The sequence below is a fragment of the Thamnophis elegans genome, chromosome 6 (genome assembly GCF_009769535.1).
Source record: "Thamnophis elegans isolate rThaEle1 chromosome 6, rThaEle1.pri, whole genome shotgun sequence".
NCBI classification, from domain to species: domain Eukaryota; kingdom Metazoa; phylum Chordata; class Lepidosauria; order Squamata; family Colubridae; genus Thamnophis; species Thamnophis elegans.
This window is the reverse complement of record NC_045546.1, coordinates 71,410,313-71,430,609: the sequence shown is the minus strand read 5'-3', so window position 1 is coordinate 71,430,609 and position 20,297 is coordinate 71,410,313. Positions and strand designations below refer to the sequence as shown.

At 38.5% G+C, this 20,297-nt stretch overlaps 1 protein-coding gene across 1 annotated transcript in view; it reads right to left on the bottom strand.

Moving 5' to 3' along the window:
- SORCS2 (sortilin related VPS10 domain containing receptor 2) overlaps window positions 1-20,297 on the bottom strand; it is a 104,916-nt gene that overhangs the window by 12,528 nt on the left and 72,091 nt on the right. Inside the window, exons 15-22 of the mRNA XM_032219192.1 lie at window positions 19,951-20,071; window positions 18,131-18,264; window positions 15,059-15,184; window positions 12,870-13,041; window positions 9,608-9,794; window positions 6,224-6,357; window positions 752-875; window positions 299-411 (exon numbers count right to left, since the gene is read on the bottom strand). Coding sequence (XP_032075083.1) covers window positions 299-411; window positions 752-875; window positions 6,224-6,357; window positions 9,608-9,794; window positions 12,870-13,041; window positions 15,059-15,184; window positions 18,131-18,264; window positions 19,951-20,071 — 1,111 coding nt within the window. The remainder of the gene's footprint in view (window positions 1-298; window positions 412-751; window positions 876-6,223; window positions 6,358-9,607; window positions 9,795-12,869; window positions 13,042-15,058; window positions 15,185-18,130; window positions 18,265-19,950; window positions 20,072-20,297) is intronic.

Below are 20,297 nucleotides of genomic sequence, written 5' to 3'. Positions count from 1 at the left end.
AACCCAATTTTAATACAGACATTTTTGCACTTTCTAAAATTAAGAGCAAGCATCCGGTGGGTTACTTTTCTAAAACTAAACCAGATGGCCTTTTTTCTCTAAATGTTCTACATTTAGTTTAGGGGACAAAGTTTTGATTTTTTTAAAATAAAGCAGTAACAAGAAATAGTCCAACATATACTTATCAAAAGTAATGTACTAAAGAACAATAAACCTCTGCCACAATGGTAACTTTTAATTACTTTAAATTTGCTAGTTTATAATCTGAGAAGGAGGTACCCATAACCAAGTAGAGTACCTGGGCAATCCGTTGTGTTACCACATGACCAACATCCTCTCGCCAAGCAGGTATATTTGGGTTGTATAAATCTAGATGTTCAGAAAACTTTAACGGAAGAACTTTATAATGATCTGGAAATATGAAGAAATAGTGCAACTAAATAATTGAAAAAAGCTTTCTAAAAATAGCAATTCTAAAATGATTCAAAGGATTCTATAAATGTAATTATGCATGTGTATCAAACAAGTATCCTGAAGTTATAACTTATTTGTTATATTGAAACAACAAGCAACATAACTATAAATTATAAATCATGGGAGCAACAGAATTAAACAGATATCAAAAAGTGCGCTGACTTGCATTTTCATTGCAATGGCTGTAAATTGTAAACTTCACTCTAAACTTACAGTATCTGCAACTGGATGATAATAATACACATTACTAAATATCATTACAAGGATGGTACCTCACCCAAAACCTGGATAATCTTGGAATCTTGAAGCATAGAATTTCCACAAGAAGCTTGAACTGTAACTCTGACTTTTCCTGCTTCAGCAAAACTGGTTACCAAGAAGTTTTCCAGTGAAAGAACTGGCTAAAGAAAAGAAGTGATAGAGAGAAAATAAATGTGAGCCAAAAAGTTCCTAATTCAGCTTCAAATTTGGAGTTTTTAAAAGGTTTGCAAACAGTAATGGCTTTTCCCCCTAATTTGAAAATTCACTAAAATATCACAGGCATCAGTGAAAATCAGGGAACGCATATGACCCTAATCATCAGAATATTTATTATGTGAAGCAACAATAGAGTCACCAGCATGTAACCTCCATTAATTGCTCTGCTACATGCACCAACTGTTAGTATTAAGGGAAAAAGCAACCCATCACAAAAACAAAAAATAATGAAGTAAAAATAGCAACAATGCTGATAAATGCTAAATATTGATATAATACCATAATGGGTTTCAATTACGAAAATATTCATTAGATATACAGGTAATTTCTCTTAGCAATGAATAACAAAGATTGTTCCAGTACGTAAACAACTACAGTGAAGGATTCAAAGTCAGAAGGCTTCATTGCTAGTTATCTTTGAACCAGAATTTTATTTTTTTTGTTCAATGTTTATTACACTTGTATGCCACCCTATTCCCGAGGGACTCAGGGCGGCTAACAAACAAGGTGGGGAGGGGGGAAATACAAAAAACAAACAAAGACAAAAACAAATACAAAAAACAGCTTAAAAACAACGCAACAGTCACAACAATTCCAGTGGGGCTGGGAACTCATCAGCCCCAGGCCTGCCGGAACAGCCAGGTCTTAATAGCTTTGCAGAAAGCCTGAAGGGTGGTGAGGGTCCGAATCTCCATGGGGAAATCGTTCCAGAGGGCCGGAGCAGCCACAGAGAAGGCCCTCCCCCAAGGGGTTGACAGTCGACATTGGCTAGCGGATGGTATTCGGAGGAGGCCTAATCTGTGGGATTTTTTCTTCAAAACCATCACAGATCCGCTGCTAGACCCCCTGCAATTTGCACACTGAGCAAGTAGATCGACAGATGATGCTGTTAATATGGCTCTGCACTACATCCTACAATATCTTGAATCTCCAAAGACCTATGCAAGGGTCCTCTTTGTAGACTTCAACTCAGCAATCAATACTATCATTCCAGATATTCTTCTAACTAAACAAAATCAGCTGTACCTGTTCACACTTGTAAATCGATCATAAGCTTCCTAACAGACAGAAAGCAGCAGGTGAAGCTAGGCAAAAACATCAGATACCGATACAATTAGCACAGGAGCCCCCCAAAGCTGTGTGGTCTCTCCATTTCTCTCTATACGCCAATGACTGCATCTCAAAAGATCACTCTGTTAAAATACTGAAGGTTGCAGATGATACAACAGTAATTGGTCTCATTTGAGACAACAGTGAATCTGCATTCAGACAGGAGGTTGAACAACTGGCCTTGTGGTGCAACCAGGACAATCTTGAACTAAATACACTCAAAAGGGTAGAAATGGTGATAGATTTTTAGGAGAAATCCTCCTATACTGTCACCTCTTACAATACTAGACAACACAGTATCAATAGTAGAGACCTTCAAGTTTCTAGGTTCTATCATATCTCGAGACTTAAAATAGACACCTAACATCAAAATTGTCATCAAAAAAGCGCAACAAAGAATGTTCTATCTGCGCCAACTCAGAAAGTTCAAACTTCCCAAAGAGCTTCTGATTCTGTTCTACAGAGGAATTATTGAGTCTGTCATCTGCACCTCTATAACTGTCCGCTTTGGCTCTGCCATCAAACAAGACAGACACAGATAATTAGAACTGCAGAAAAAACAATGGCTACCAACCTGCCTTCCATCGAAAACCTGTATACTGCACGAGTCAAAAAGAGGGCTGTGAAAATAACTACAGTCCCCTCTCATCCTGGACTTAAATTGTTGCAACTTCTACCCTCAAAACGATGCACACCAGAACAACTAGACATAAGGACAGATTTTTCCCCGAATGCCATCACTCTGCTAAACAACTATTTCCCATAACACTGTCATATTACCTACTAAGACTGTATTACTATTATTCTTCTCATCCTTCCTAGTAACTATCTCTTCTCACTTATGATTATAACCATGTTACTTGTATCTTTAAAATTTATATTGTTTTGTTTCCCAGTATAATTTGACTGCTTATTAGTAACCTACGACCATCACTAAGTGTTCTATCTTATGATTCTTGATGAATGTATTCTTTTTATTTTTCTTTATGTACACTGAGAGCATATGCACCAAAGACAAGTTTCTTGTGCGTCCAATCACACTTGGTCAATAGATATTTTCAATGGAAGAAGGAGGGAATCCATGAAATCTTTATTTTCTTTACAGCAAAAGGGGCTTAAAATGTGGTGAAAATCCCCACATTTTAGTACTGTCTACTAATTAATAGTCAGAAAGAACAGAAGAGTATTGATTCTAAGTATGTAAAAAGTAAAACATTATGCAATATTATTACCTGCAATATTAATATTACTTTATTATTATCATGAATGCAGAATAAAATATTGAATTAAAATACAATTCATGATCTCATTTAAATGAAAATGTATTTTCATAACCCCCATTTACATTTACAAGCTTCTACTACTCAGTTTTTCAAAACTGGAAAAAATCCAGTAAAACCTTTCCTTGAACAACCCCTCCCCTCCTTTTTAAATTGATGACCGGATGCTTTGCCTGGCAGAGCCCCAAATCTACTTGGTTCCAATGAATCCCTTTGGTTTCAACATTTCTAAGAGTTCTGAGAAGGGGAGATGGCTGCTTGCCATGGCTCCCAAGCACACATAATTGTAAAACAAAGAAGCAAGTAGACAGTTCAAATAGGAATCTTTCAGATTCAGTTACTTTCTTCTGGAAGAAGAAGAAACTGGAAGAAAGTAACTGAATCTGAAAGATTCCTATTTGAACTGTCTATAGGTTTTCACTGCGCTAGATGACGAGCATGTAAATGTTTGATAATGACACAAATATCTTAATATTGATTTTTCTTTGGCAACAGAATCACACACAAGAAATTAAGATATCCCTGCATTAATCTAAACTATGAAGTAGAACCCTTGATCTGGACTTAACCACAATAAAAAATCCGTATGTGTTTAGTAGGTGTCTGGTTAATTTTAGAATTTCCACTCCATAGCCTCTGACAACTAAATTAATACAGAAGTTTCTTAATTTCTCTCAGTCTCTAAATCCCTCTATCAAATATTATATTATATATAAATATTATATTAACAGATAATTTATACTTCTTTTTCAGAAGTTTCTTGCATTGGAGCTCCTCCCACCCCACATGGACTCCCAATTCAGGGTTCGATGCACATGTTCTTATCAAATTACCACAGTTCAGGAATATTTTCCTTTAAAAATTAACTAGAACACCTACTGAACCACTATATTTGCAAGCATTAATTGATTGTCACAGGCTTGTAGTGTGATGTTACTAAACAAACTTGCCATAATCATAGTTCACTTGGAGCACCAAGTGAGTGGTTAAACTATCTGATAGTCACACTTACATGAGTGAAAATGCTGCTACTAACTCCTTTTAATGAAACTGAGGATTGAAAGTAATGCTATTTCTAACAGGACAATCTTCACTATTCACTACTAAGTAACTCCCCAAATCAAGAGGGGGAGTTATGGATAATAATAAAAAAAAAGATCTCATGCACTGAGGAGTACAGTCTGAATTGCTAAACAACAACCTATGCTTGCAACACACAGTGCTTTGCTATTTCTGCATTAGAGAGCCGAGGTGGCGCAGTAGTTAGGGTGCAGGCCACTTCAGCTGACTGTTATCTGCAGCTCAGCGGTTCTAATCTCACCGGCTCAAGGTTGACTCAGCCTTCCATCCTTCCGAGGTGGGTGAAATGAGGACCCAGACTGTGGGGGCGATATGCTGACTCTGTAAACCGCTTAGAGAGGGCTGAAAGCCCTATGAAGCGGTATATAAGTCTAACTGCTATTGCTATTGCTATTGCTAAGTCTTTGCGGGATCTACCAGTCAACTTGAAATTGACCGGCACAATCCAAGTCTCTGTCCTTTATTTGACCTGCTCATCTCTATCAGTTCCCACCTTTTTTTACAGGTGAGCTACATTTGTGAGGTTTAATACCAGAAAGGAGGAAACAGATACAGTTGTTGTGGCAGAGACCCTGGCAGACAGAGAAATGGGGAATTGGCTAGAAAGTAACAGAAAGCAAAGAATGGACTCTCCAAAGGTGTAGAGAACTTGATAAAGTTTATTTTTCCCAGTCCCTTGAGCATTCTGGAGCATGGTTTGAGAACAAAAACAACCTTTTTAACACTTCAGTAGCTCAAACCTACACTCAAAGTCCCATTCAAAACAAAATGCCTAACAGTAAACTGTTCCAGCAGTAGCATTTTGCAGGTTGTTATGTTGCTTTCACACCAACAATCTCAATGTGGCTGCCTTAACTTAACTCTGAGTATATAAGCAGCTCCTTACTTAAGTATGAGCCAGCAGTGTGCTGCAGCTCCCAAAAAAAGAAATTCAAGGTTGCATCAAGAGATGCATAATTTCACAATCATGTGAAGTGTTAGTACCATTTTATACTGCATGGGTGAGACCACGCTTGGAATATTGCACACCCACTGCCCGTGATACTCCAAATGCTCGGCAGACTGTCGCACAGGCGCCGTACGCTCCATGCACGTGCGCAAATGGTCCGGTTGGGTCAAATACAGGTAAGGATGGCGGGTAGGCGGGCGGGCCCTCCGGAGCACCATACCGGAACAGTACCTGGTGCTCCCAGCAGGCACCGGTACGCCCGTACTGGGGCGTACCAGCCGTAACCCACCACTGGATTAGGGGTGATATGATAGCAGCCTTCCAGTACTTGAGGGGCTGCTACACACAAGAGGGAGTAAATGTATTCTCCAAAGCACTTGGCAGTAGGACAAGTAGTAACAGGCAGAAGATCATTAAAGAAAGATTCAACCTAGAACTAAGAGAAATTTCCTGACAATGAGAACAATTAATCAGGCTTCCCTCCAGAAGTTGTGGGTGTTCTATCACTGGAGGTTCTCCAGAAGAGACAGGACAGCCCTTTGTCCAGAATTATATAGGATCTCCTGCCATGGGCAGGGGGTTGGAGTATGTGCAAGACGGCCACTCACAGAACCTCAGTCAGCAATCTCACTGAGATTGCATGCTAAGTTGAATATGGGGGAAGTACAGTATGTCAAACCTTCAAAAATATTTAACAATAAAACTATAGTTTAAGATAATAAAACTAGCTGTTTTAGGATACTAAGATACCTATAAGTTTTATAAATAAATAAATGCATACATATAGTACATATTGAAATTAGCGTAAAACGTTTCAAATGCTGGAAAAATGACTGTAATAATTATTCAATACCTGAATATTGTTTCCAATCCACCAGTAAAAAAGTGTAAAGTTAGAGTTCTTTGGCAGGATGATGGCTGTCAAATTCACCTCCCGGTTTCTGCCAACAGCAGGAACTACTTCAAGATGTAAAGCCTGCAGTGGAGCTGGAAAGAGTCCCGACTGTTAATTGAAAGCCATTAATTTATCAAACATCTTGTGCTTTCAAATACATCTTCTTAAAGATGCACTAGAATGCTCAGGGGCATCTTTTAAACTTTTCAAGCAAATTCAAGAGAACACCACCTTCCTTAGGGACTGAATTAAACTACATCAAATTTTATTGCTCAATAGAAAATTAATGTTGGCAATTCTCACTGCAAATTAAATTGTCTTAAGTTTTTATAACTTGTTGAAATTTTAATTAAGATACTTTTTAAAAATGTCCATTTATTTTATTTGGAAGACTTAAATAAATATTGCATTTATATTCCTTCCAAATCAGAAGGGGGAAACATAAAGATGATGGGTTGTATATACAGTATATATTAGATAGAAGCAAATAGGAAGAGTGAGATATTCAGTTAGGGGACCGCAGAGTTTCCAAATACTGGGAACAAGAGATTGTGAAACCTCTGAACTTGTCTGACCAAGTCTAGAGAAAGCTTTACATTTGCATTATTTACACCGGTTATTTACACCGCAGAATAGTTACAAGCTGCATGAGCTACAGGGACTTTTTCCCCCCCAATATTGTTGCAGAGTGCATGTGGCTGTGGACCATGAGACTGAGATACTGATCCTACAGTTCTACAGGGAGATTCCCTTACATTAAAGCTAATTTCATATGAGTGAAGTCCTGGCACTGTACATCACTATTTTCCCCCAATTCAATTGCTACTCATTGTTGACAATGCATTTATTAGAAAACTATAGTATTTATTTATTTATTTATTTATTTATTTATTTATTAGACTTATATACCGCTTCATAGGGCTTTCAGCCCTCTCTAAGCGGTTTACAATTTTTTTTAGCAAATTGAGTCAGCAACTTGCCCCCACAGTCCGGGTCCTCATTTCACCCACCTCGGAAGGATGGAAGGCTGAGTCGACCTTGAGCCGGTGAGATTTGAACCGCTGAACTGCAGATCACAGTCAGGTAAAGTGCCCTGCAGTACTGCACCCTAACCACTGCGCCACCTCGGCTCATGTATATGTATATGTATAGTACATATTTGTTGCATAGTGCTCTCTGTGCAGATCAATTGTTAGAACAATTACAAATGCTTTCCACCTGTAGCTTTGCAAACCTTAGGCTTTATATGCTGCCATTTTCAAATAACGTTCTCCCATGGAATTCCACCACCTATATGTGAACCATCACACGTGTCTAGCACTGCACAGAGATGAACATAATCAATGAAAGACTTTCAAAGAAGTCCAACTTCATTCCTGGGACTGTGTTTTTCCTTCTCATTTTCCTTTTCTCAGCACCATTATGATGTTCTTCCAAAAGAAACTGACAGATTTTATCCCTCCATTTATCCACAAGATCAAATGTTGAATCTATTCTCATTAGCCATAGTTGGCTATATCACAACATTAAATCACCAGAATTCAACTGTGTTTCAAGGCTGTAATTACTCAAAACAGCAATCAAAGCAGTTTTAGCAATCCTGAGAGAAAGTAGTGTTGGTTGTGTGTCATGAGCAGGGACGTGCAGTCAGGGGAGGCAGGGCCTCACCACTGTCATCATGAAAAGAAAAAAAAATGTAAAAGGAAAAAGGCAAGAGCTGAGGTCAGGCTGTGCTAGCTGCTGCCAGAGTCACCGTGGATGACTCTGCTTAGTGCTTAACTGTTTAACTGTTAAAAAAGTGCCCTCTACAGGAGGAGGCAGGAGAATGAGGTGCCTCATCTAGTCTGACTTTAGGCGTTTTATGATCACTCGAGCAGAGTTAAGCAAGGGTTAAAAGCCTAAAAATTCCTGACATAGGTGAGGCACGTCGTTCTCCTGCCTCCTCCTGTAGAGGGTGCTTTTTAGAGGCTTTTTTAAACAGTTAAGCAGAGTCATCCACAGTGACTCTGGCAGCAACTAGCCCAGCCTGACCTCAGCTCTTGCCTTTTTCTTTTTACATTTTTTTTCTTTTCATGATGACAGGCAAGAGCAGACTTGAAATCCTCTCTGAAAGTGTTGGAAAAGGTACGTGTGGGTCGGAGGGAGGAGGAGGAATTCAAACTTCATCCTCCTGGTGCAACTTTGTTTGTGTGTTTGTGTGTGTTTGAGAGAGGGGGAAGGGAGGGAGAGAGGGAGGAAGGAGGGGAAGGGAGAAGAAAAAGAAAAAGAAAGAAGGAAACTTATTTAGCAAAGAAGAAAAACAAATGCTGTCGCTTTAAATTGGAACTAAGCATGCCTGGCTGTGGAATTCTGGGAGTTGAAGTCCACAAGTCTAAAATAATTGCTGCCTCATCAGCCATAAACCTCACCGCACATCATTGGTCATGAGGCAGGTCAGATGTCTGCTGCACTGCCTTCAAAGTTAAATTTAAGCAGAATCCTGTCATATATTCCTGATGTCAGTATATAAAAAGAAAGTATGAACAAACTTCAGTTTAGTGGAAATAGGAAACTTTCCCAACTTGGTCAAACAAATTCATGAATCTGTAAACTGCACTTTTCATTTAAAGGAAAAACTTACCTCCAGATTTTATGCATTTTTAAATTTGTTCACCTCTACCTTCAGCTATACCAAGAAGTGAGCGCAGAGTTTCTGCTCTACTTGTTTTGTGTGCCAGCACACAAATGTGGTGTGCGGAAGACAGCAAATGCAAAAAGCAATGAGGCATCACAGGGATTTTTCATCTTGAAGGCTACCTTACTTCCTTTATGACTAGGATGAGCATTTATCTGAGCAAGATATTAAATCAATTTTCAGTATTCTACTATACTGACAACATACATTCTGTTCGTTATGTTTCTTTTTTTTTTCTTTTAGTTTTGTAAGCCGCCCGGAGTCCTTCGGGATTGGGCGGCATATAAATTTTATTAATAAATAAATAAATAAATACATAATAGAACCGGAATCCATTTATGGACATAACCTAAATATATTTTATGATGTAGACTATAGCCAAGATGCATTCAAAATGTATCCCTCCTGTTTCTCAACAAGATTTTTTGGTATTGATAATAATAGCAGACAGATGAATAAACTTGAGATCAGAAAGTAATTTCCATCCCAGAGGGAAAAAAATCCAACATTCTGTTGACTGTTAAGAAGCTCCAAGAGTGAAATATGTATTCCACTGTAAATTGCTAACCATTTTATAATGAAATATACAAATGTAACAAATAAGTAAGTTAATACTATACTAATGCTGCAATAATAATGAGAATGAGAAAAATAAAAGTGAAACTTACGATGAACCTGAATAAATATGACTGCTTCATCTTGACCTGCAGCATTCTTGGCCACCACAGAGACACGATAAACTCCAGGATTTTCATAATGGTGTTGAAAGGTTTCACCTATCAGTGTCAGGTTCATATAGTTTGCCTTAATGCCATCTCCAAAGTTCACTTGATATCTGGTGTTTAAAGTATCACCCTATGAAAACCAAGAAGGAAAAAAAAAAAACAGACCCATCTCAAAAAATGGAAGAGGGGAGCAATCAAAGCTATGTATCAATACTGGCAGCTCTGAAAGTAAGCATTAACCATCCACTGAACCGATTGCTGTCTCTGTTACATCATAAACAGAATTTCTCAAAGCTCTATTAAAAGTATTTTAAAATTCATGGTACCTCAGATGGAGCGGAATCATTCAAAATAGGGAGGGTGGGTGTAGAGAAAAAAAAGTAACATAGACAGGTTGTCTAAACGAAATTTTTATTTATGAGGTTGTTCTTGTCTTTGGAGGATTAACCTACACTTTTTGTTTGCATGATGATAAATGGGTCAATTTAAGATTGGAAGCCCCAGAATTTATCAGGATTACTCTGAGTTTATATATGTATCATATTTGTATGGCTGCCCATTTTACAAAAAAAAATGAGTCCAGGTGGTGTTATATAAATTTTATAAAGAATGATGCATTTTTTTAAAAAAAAGATCAATTCTTAGATCATTAAAATTCAATAATAAACTCCTAATTAGTAGTATTGAAGATAAATCTACATCTGGCACATCTCCTATTCTAATAATATAAGCATCCAAACCAGCTTCTTGCATGCTTAGTTTGCATAAGGCTGTAACCATTCTTTCTGGTTCAATATATGCCCCATCAAACACTACCAGGTTCCCCAAGCGATGTCACCTTCTTACCAAGCTTGGCAGTGATTTTGGCATTTGTGTTGTGGCCCAGCAGGAGCTGTTGGAGCTGCCACCAGACTCCGACAGCGAGGGGCCCTATGAGTCGGCTCTGGAGGATGTGGAGGACCCTGGACAGGGTTCTGATTCTGAGCAGGGCGCAGAGAGGCTGGTTGGCCACCAGGAGGCGCCTGAGCTTTGGACCAGTGGGGAGGAGACAAGGGAGAGTGAGCCTGAGTCCAGCAGTGAGTTGTTCCTGGATGCCCGGCATCGAAGAGCTAATAGGCGTAAGGAACTGTTGCGCAGTTACAGGAGGCAATTGCACTCAGCTGGTGGTCATTAGGGTCCTCTCCAGACTATAAAAAGACTACTTGTGCACACGCCCCTCTTTGCAGAAGTCAACGCATTGACTAAAAGTTGGAGAACTTTTGTAACTACCTTGGCAGGCTGGATTGCTGCCAAGGTTTGTCTGAGTTGCTGCCAAGGTCCTTATCTGTTTGTCATGCTTGGCTTTCAGCCACCGAGGTTTTGGTTTCTTGCTATTAAAGTACATTCCAGTTAAGCTTGTCTCGGCATTCATTACTGGACAGAGGAGGGGGTCAGAACAATTTGCTAAGGAAGAAATTGGCTTTAACACCTATATCAACTCAATCTGCTGACTGAGACTGATTTGATTGCACACATTTTTGCAAAAGTTTTTGGCCAGCGCATGTCTTACTCAGAATGCCAAACATTGAACAGTTTGTAGGATTCAATCAGGGTTGGTCACTGCAACCAGAGGTTTAGTCTTCCAAGCTTTAGGACTTGTGTTGGAGGCCATCCTCAGGGAACTTCTCTCTGGCAAAGTGTTTGCTTTGGGTTAGTCTGTGTGTGGTATTTATATGATGCCTCTTTTGTGTGGGTTTTTAATTGTTGATTGGGCTGTTGATGGCTGGCTATTAAGTCGTTGTCTGTTGTTTCCCTGTCCTGCTAAGTCCTCACCTCTAATTACTTGATAAGCTGGTGGCAAATCAGCACTCCCATTGACTGACAGAGAGGCCTGTTTCCCAGGCTTCAATCAGTTTCCAGGCTGTTTTTGTGCTTGCTCATCTAACAAACTGAGTAGCTGCAAAACTGAACGTATGTCCTTGTTCATTGCAATGGGAGGTTACCATTGAGTTTGGGTCTTTTGTTGCTTCCTTTCTCATCCCATTGCGTTGTGTAGGCATCTTGTAACAAATGATTGTGGGTACACATTCTCCCTGAGTTTTTCATGTAGGCATCTGCTCTTCAGGTGTTTAGCTTGCTATGTACTACAGTGGATTCTCACCCTGCCATATAGTTGAATTGAAGAATTTCTTGGGGCATGAGTTTTTTCATAAGAATGTATGTAAACCTATTACCTGTCACTTCTACTAGAATCTTACTTTCTGTTCATTTAGCCAAAGATTTGCAGATCTGCTTTTGAAGGCATCCCAAATGTGCATGAGATATCAAAGTTACTTCTGATCTGGCTATATCTACTATTTTATATGAGATGAAGTAACACTATCAACAATCTCTACATGTGCATGCACTGCACACAATCCTGTCCTTTATAAGCAATTCCAAATTCACCATAACAAATCAACAGTCTCCAATGCTCCTTAAGTTCTGGGGAAAACATATGTATCTCACAAACAATGCTTTTCCTAGCAACAAAATATGTGGCAAATGTGTTTAAGTTTTTGCTTAACTGCCTCTGTGTAAGCTGAAATTTACTGTAAAACTCCCATGCCTCTTTGCCAGCAAAACAGAAACAAAAGGACATTGAAACCCTTCTGTTTTATACACAACTAAGATTTACTCCTGATTTCTGGGAAAAGGAAATGATTAAAATACTCTTCACTAATAATTAATTTAAATTTAGGCAATAACTGTTCTGCGGTTTGGCCATTTCCTGCTAGAGGAAGTTTCTTGATTACTGACACTACCTTCAGTTATTTCTCAATTACTTCATTCCTAGGAAAGGAAGAAAGCCTTCAGTGACTCACATACTACCACCTGCTGCCAAGCTAACCCAACCACTTTATCTTCATACTAATATACACCGCTGTCATGATAGCCTGCCAGATAGTAACGGGCTATAACATAGCTCCCATCTCTCTTTTTTTGTATCAGTGGAGGGGGGAAGAGAGGTGTCTCCTATAGGAACTTAGGGAGAAAAAACTGTGAAGTAAGAGAAGGAGCCCACTAAATTTTTTACCTTCAAATAAAGAGAATGATAAATCAGCAGAGAAAGAGAAAGAAAAACAAAATACATTGCAGGACAAATTCTAGTGCAACCCTGTTTTCAGGTTAAAAGGATAATTACATTTTTATTCTGACTTCCATAGATGAGAAATTCCAGTAATACCTGATTTTGTTTGACCATAAAGGTGACATATTCTCCTGGCTTAATAGCTAGGCTTTTCCCTTTAATGCTGATCTGCAATCCTTTGGGAGCAGTTAGTGGACACACATGCTGAGAAGAATTTTTCTGTAAATCCGTACCTCCTTTACATATATTAGATATAACTTTACGGTATCTGTAGAAAGAAGGGAATGGAGAGCATATCTGAGGGAGGAACACAACTGATCAACAGATACAGCTCTTAGCTGCTAGGAGGCAAGCTATAACATGCTGGTTTGCAGTCTCTACACTAGAGATTCTAGCTTCCATAAAAATAACATTAAAATGCTTCAGCTAAAACTGGATTTTGGTAGCATGCTGGCCAAAATGTGGAAAATATTTGATACTGTTTTTAATATTGGCAGAAAAGGCTGACTGTTGTATGGGAGTAAGGCTGGTAAACTAGTCTATACTTTATTTACATTATTAAAAAGTACTATGAGAAAGCCTTGATTTAACCAAAGCCACAATGTATAGTGTCACCTATGTTGTTGTTGTTGTGGTTTGCATATGAAAGTTGAAATCCATAGGCTGGTGATAGTGACACGTTATCAAAGATGGGTTCCTACCAGTTCGCACCTATTCGGTAGAACCGGTTCGTCAAATCTACCGAACCGGTTAGAAGATGTTCCACCAGTGGACCCGGAAAGCAGGCTACACCTACAGAAGAGGTTCCAAAAAATTTTGAAACCCACCACTGGTCCTTGGATATGATTATTCTACACTATCATGCTCATATTTATAAAACTCAGTGCCTCTGTGAAAGGTAAGGATGACTACTGCGTTTGTGGTATAATCAGAACATTGCGTGTGTTGAAGTTGTTTTAACGCAAACCAAAGATGCCTTTTGAAAAACAAGTTTACATCATATTCTTATGCATGCCAGTGCTGTGTGTGAGGTAATTTAAGGTGGTTCTGACAAGTGTTGTCGGCATCTTCATATCCGGTCACATGGACAGCAAGCCACTCCCATCTGGTCACATGGGCAGCAAGCCACTCCCATCCAGTCACATGGGTGGCAAGCCACTCCCACAAAGGAAGCTACACCCATAGAGTAGGTTCGAACAATTTTTGAAACCCACCACTGCATGTTATGCTCCAGTAATAGTGATAATGAAAGGATCAGAAATAGTTTTGAGAAAAAGGTGCAAGATTCCAGATGTATGCAATCGTAGACTACATAAATAAGTAACAATTATATAATTGATGAGAAGCAAAATAGAGAAAGAGGTAAGAACTTGAAAGAACAGCAGCAAAGTATAAAGCAATGTAGGGACATATCGGAAACAAGGATAAAAAGAATGGGGGTGATATATGTGAATGCTGTTGGTATGTGCTATATTTCCTTTCCTTTTTATTTTCTCATGCCTTTCATTTCTTTAGCTTGCTGTTTCGCCCTCCTTTTTTTACCCCACAAGGAAATGATAGGATAAACATATAAAGTTACATATTTCTGTGTACCTATAAGATTATCCACAGAAGCAGGATAGGGGCAATTTCAAAACAAAACAGTACCAGGCCAAATGTAAGGAATTCCCAACCAACCATATTTTTGTGTATAACTATTTAATCATAATAAGTTGGCACACTGCCCAGTAATTCCTTCAAAGATTAAAAAATGGAGGTGTATAATAATTAAAAACGCAAGACCCCATGAAGAGTTGGCAAGGTCAGAACTTGTTATTCAAACTGCCCAAAAGGCCGGCTACAATTCCAGAGGGGATTGACTGGATAGTGAAGAAAGAGGCACCTGTGTACTGCAGCCTTGCGAATGTAGAAAGCAGACAGAAGCCCTACATTTCTCAAAATAGCATTCCTTGACTTTCTTAATATGATGTATGCTGCCAAATACACCAGAAAGGAAAAGTAACTGCATCCCTGCTGATAAAGTTAGCTATCATTCAGAAAAGCAGCTTCAGTGACACCAATTTGGGGGCTAACAGAATGTATCTCTAACTATTAAGGAGCATTCATCAAGGCAAAATAGTACGCAGAAACTTTCCACATCATTTTTTTTCAAAACCCAAAATATTTTATTAGAAATAAATAATCGTTTGTGTCTCTTATCACATTAGCAATTTGTAAAGGAGACTGATACAAGGCAGAAAGTAAAATAGAGAGCTATTTTCCAAACAAAATACTCACTTACTTACCCTGTGCTACTTTTATAGGTCTGCCCTGCGATACAGTCTTCAGGGGGGGCTTTAGGGTTAAACCAAAAGTCAGCAAAGCACATGCTGGGCTCTGATTTTGAAAGTGAAAGTTCAAATCCATAATCACTACAGAATAATAATAACAAATAGGTTTTTATTGTACACATAACTCTATGAATTACAGCTGAAACAGTTTGTATCTTTTGGGGATGGCATCTTTTACCAGACATCTTTTGGGTTCCATACAGAGATGGGTTCCTACCAGTTCGCACCTATTTGGTAGAACCGGTTCGTCAAATCTACTGAACCGCTTAGAAGAGGTTCCACCAGTGGACCCAGAAAGCAGGCCACACCTACAGAAGAGGTTCCAAAAATTTTTGAAACCCACCACTGGTCCTTGGATATGATTATTCTACACTATCATGCTCATATTTATACAACTCAGTGCCTCTGTGAAAGGTAAGGATGACTACTGCGTTTGTGGTACAATCAGAACATTGCGTGTGTTGAAGTTGTTTTAACGCAAACCAAAGATGCCTTTTAGAAAACAAGTTTACATCATATTCTTATGCATGCCAGTGCTGTGTGTGAGGTAATTTAAGGTGGTTCTGACAAGTGTCGTCGGCATCTTCATATCTGGTCACATGGGCTGCAAGCCACTCCCACCCAGTCATGGGTGGCAAGCCACTCCCATCCGGTCACATGGGTGGCAAGCCACTCCCACAAAAGAGGCCACACCCACAGAGTAGGTTCGAACAATTTTTGAAACCCACCACTGGTTCCATAGCTTTTGTCATATTGGCCAAAAAACTAACTTTCCAGGAGTGTATTTATAGTTTTGACAGCTGAGGTCAGCAGGTGCTCATTAGCACTCTAGTTAGCAGCAACAAGTCTCCATTACTAAAACCAGGTTTATTATCTTTGCATGAGAAATGATGCAAATAGGTGTACAATCCTTTAGTCAATTTTATTTACAAAGGAACACAACCTTTCTGGGAGGCTAGGACATTCCACAAGATTGGAGAGCATATGGGCAATTGGAAGGGAAATAGGTCTTAATTTCCACCCTCCCTTCTTTTGTTATGGACTGCTGTGATATCCAGCTTAGATTCGCAGGAAGAAAAGAATGTCTAGCACAGACAGAAAATCCCTCTTGAAGCAAAGTTCCTCAGGCTGTCTCCGAAGAGCAGACTCAAGGGAAGCAGATGGTTCTGGCAACCAGCCTTGGTGGCCACCTGTAATAAATCTGCTACCAGCAGCTGTGCTGGCAGACACATAGTTCCCTCATGGTCCACAAGTCTATTTCAGACAAGACAGAGTCTTATTAATAGAGGCACTGACATGATTCAAGTTATACGGGATCTTTTTCTCTAGATATTGGCCATCTTTAAAACTCAATATAAGAGAAAATACTGTATGCATTCAGTATACTCTGCCATGAGTTATTTTGATACAAGATGAGAGGCAAATATATTTAATAAACAAATAAACAAACAAACTCCAAGATAATTCTATCGGTATTTCTTAAAACTTCACCTCCAAGCACAATTCAAAATGACAGATCTATACTTTGCAAACAGAGATACACGAACTGCAATTCCTGGGCAATCCACTTTCTACTTTTGTAACCTTTAAAACCTAAACATTTAGCTGATATAATAGCTTTGGGGTAGATAATCCCACCTATTCATGCAGATTGATATCTCCAAATCTGTTTTTTGATTTTGCCACCTTTAAGAAGTAAGGAGGACAAGTCCCCAAGTCATCATTTTCAATAATGACTTCACAATGATATCCATCTGAAAAATATTCCCCTGGCTCAACCTCGTCATTTGTTGGTGGAACAAATTAGTGTTTATTGATAAAAAGATTTCATTGTTATTCTACTGAATAACATTTTCATTCTTTATGATCTATTTGTGAATTGTTATACCGGTTGTTTTGGGACTGTCATAAAATAAATGAAATGTTGGCTGTTGTGGCCCAGCAGGAGCCGTTGGAGCTGCCACCAGACTCCGACAGCGAGGGGCCCTATGAGTCGGCCCTGGGGGATGTGGAGGACCCTGGACAGGGTTCCGACTCCGAGCAGGGTGCAGAGAGACTGGTTGGCCACCAGGTGGCATCTGAACCTTGGATCAGTGGGGAGGAGACAAGGGAGAGTGATCCAGAAACAAGCAGTGAGTTGTTCCTGGATGCACGCCATCGCAGAGCTACTCAGGTCAGGAACAATTACACAATTACAGGAGGTAATTGCACTCAGCTGATGGTCATTAGGCTCCTCCAGACTATAAAAAAGACTGCTTGTGACAGGCCCTTCTTGCAGAAGTCAACGCTTTGACTAAAGAGAACTAACTACCTTGGCAGGCTGGATTGCTGCCAAGTTTTGTCTGAATTGCTGCCAAGGTTTGTCGGACTTGCTGCCAAGGTCCTTATCTGTTTGTTTTGCTTGGCTTTCAGCCACCGAGATTCTGGTCTTGCTAATTAAAGTACATTCTAGCAAAGCTTGTCTCGGCTTTCGTTATTGGACGGAGGAGGGAGTCAGAACAGTTGGCTATATTGTTCCTTTCTTTTTTTGTGAAGATAACTGTTCTCTTCCAAACAAAAACCATAATTTCTGTTTAAAAAACATAATAAACTACCTTTAATTAGCAACCATTTGAAGTTGCAATAGACCCCCCCCAAAAAAAAGGGGATAGGCGACCCAGATTTGAAGTTCTGATGTCAACTCTCCCTGCAGTCATGTGGCTACATTCTGGGCATTCAGCTTACATTTACAGCTGTTTCTCGCACCCAGGGGTCATGCTATACAATACTTTTGGCAGAAACTGGCATCTCCTTCTGGTTTCTGGCAAAACCATGCCTATACTGAACAAGGAATTTGTTAATGATTGCCACAATAAAGCTAATAAAAATGGTAAAATTGTTTGTGACCCAATTTACGGCCATCATGGTTTATGACTATAATTGTCAGGCTCAATTATAAATCAAGGACTATCTGTATGGATTTTTCAGTATGTCTATACATAACATTAACAACATGGCCTCTTCAGGAGACAGGAAGAGAAAACTTACCATAAGAAATCAGAAGAACTACATTCACAAACTTTGGAAGAAAGTGCTGACATAAAGTTTTTTCCTTTAATACACCATGATGAATTCTTCCTCCTTCGAAAGGTTCTCTGCTGGCCCATTATGCAACGGTCACCCTGAATATTAAAGGTTAATTCTCATAGCTGTTAGATAAAGTTATTTATTTATTTGTAACCCAAGTCTTGAACTAATTTTTAGTATCCAGTAAGAATTGTCAACTGAATTTTAGGTATAAGAATAAGATCTAACAAGTGTTTCACATGCAGATTGCATGAACTGATCTTTCTCAATACAATTTAACTTCTTCCCTTTTCCCATTTCTTGTATTGGTTATAACTACACAATGTCTATTGTGAGCAAGTTTAATAACACATCTTAATATTTAGTATAGAAAATATAGCAATGTTTATAGGCACATGTGTGTAAAGGAAAGAAGAAACAAATTAAATGCTAAAACAAAATGGCAGATCTCATGCAACTCAATCTTGGGTTGTTCAACTTCCATTGAGAAACATTCTTATCTAAATCTACACAGAGCTATTTCCAGTGTAGCAATACTGATGGAGACTTCATACATAGCATCTTTCCTTAACTTTCAATTAATTTGATTGTATTAAGCAAATTGAAATATAAGTATGTCTTTGGCTCAAATCATACCTCTATTTCTTTGCCTGCTATATCAAAAAGAAATTCTCTCTAAATGTTGTATTTTAAAAATATATTGATTCATTTAATTGGTCTGACATCAATTACAGGCAATTAAGAGATTGATTGTTGAAACCTATTCATACTCTGTCCATAATAAATACTTTATCTCCAGATCACTAAATCTTAGCCAGTGCCGTCTACAACGTGTTTAATGTGTATCATATTTATTGCATTTAATAAAGTACCAATTTATACCTCCCCAGCTAAACGTTGAATCAAGGAGTACACACTGCTGTATTTGTAAATATTTGAGCTAGAAGACAGCCTTTGTTGTAGAATTTAAGGAGCAATATACTAGTCTGAAATTGTTCTTGTCATAGTTTTCACACTATTCTTTTTGCAGTTGAGCAAATCATACCTCTAAAGTTTTGATTTTATGTTCATTTAACTGGAAACACTGTACTCTATATTGTATTGTGAAACATCTCCTCGCCCCCGCTTTTTTACTTTGCATCAAAATGCTATCTGATAGTTCATGCCATATTACCTTTCTGAAATAAATCTGAGCTACAAATTCAAATTTGAAGTTATGTCTTTAATATATATAACATTTGATTCTAATTAATCAAGAATGATTATTTTTGATGACTTCTATTGATATGAATATCCTGGAATAATCAGAACATAGTCCTAGAAATCAAGCTATTCTCTCACAGCAGTCTATTTCATCTGTAATTGGTAAGCCATGGGTTTAGTGTAATCCTATACCTGGCTATTTAGAAATCAAGCCACATTCAGTAGAACAAAAGTTGTGATTGTATTACATACATAAGCTGTGTGACCTGCATACTCTCCCTTCTCTCTATCTCTTGTTTATGATGGAATGAAACCATGCTACAAATTTCCAGATTATTCAAATAAGGAAAACTGAGGTCTTTACTAATCATATTTCATTTAGAATTTAGATATTAACTCAAAATTAAGTTTTAGTTTTATGTTCTGGTTTGTTAACCAGTTCAATTAGACCAATTATACTTCTCTTTAACTGAACCACAGCCTTAGTGTAGTTAGCACAAATAATACTAAACATGTTTTAGTATTACACAAACAAATGTCACTAAATATGATAGTTATTTCTTTATAAGTAGTTGCACCTGCAGATTTGTCAGGTCCCATGATTCATAGTCTTCATCAGTGCATTCACGGGAAAAAGATGGACGGAAATCTACCTTGACTAGTTCCCAGTCTGACTGGTAGCTGATGTGTCCAAACACCCTAAAGAGAAAAAAATCTGAATGAGTTCCCAAGTAAAAGACTGGGAGTGAAGACAAGAATATAACAAGGAATATCATATTTTTCAGAGTATAAGATGCACCTTTTTTCCTCAAAAAAGAGGCTGAAAATCCGGGTGCATCTTATACATTGAATACAGCATTTTTTGCCTCCTGAAGCCTCGCCCCCTTCACCAAAATGGCCGTGCATTGCCTTATGGAGGCTTTCA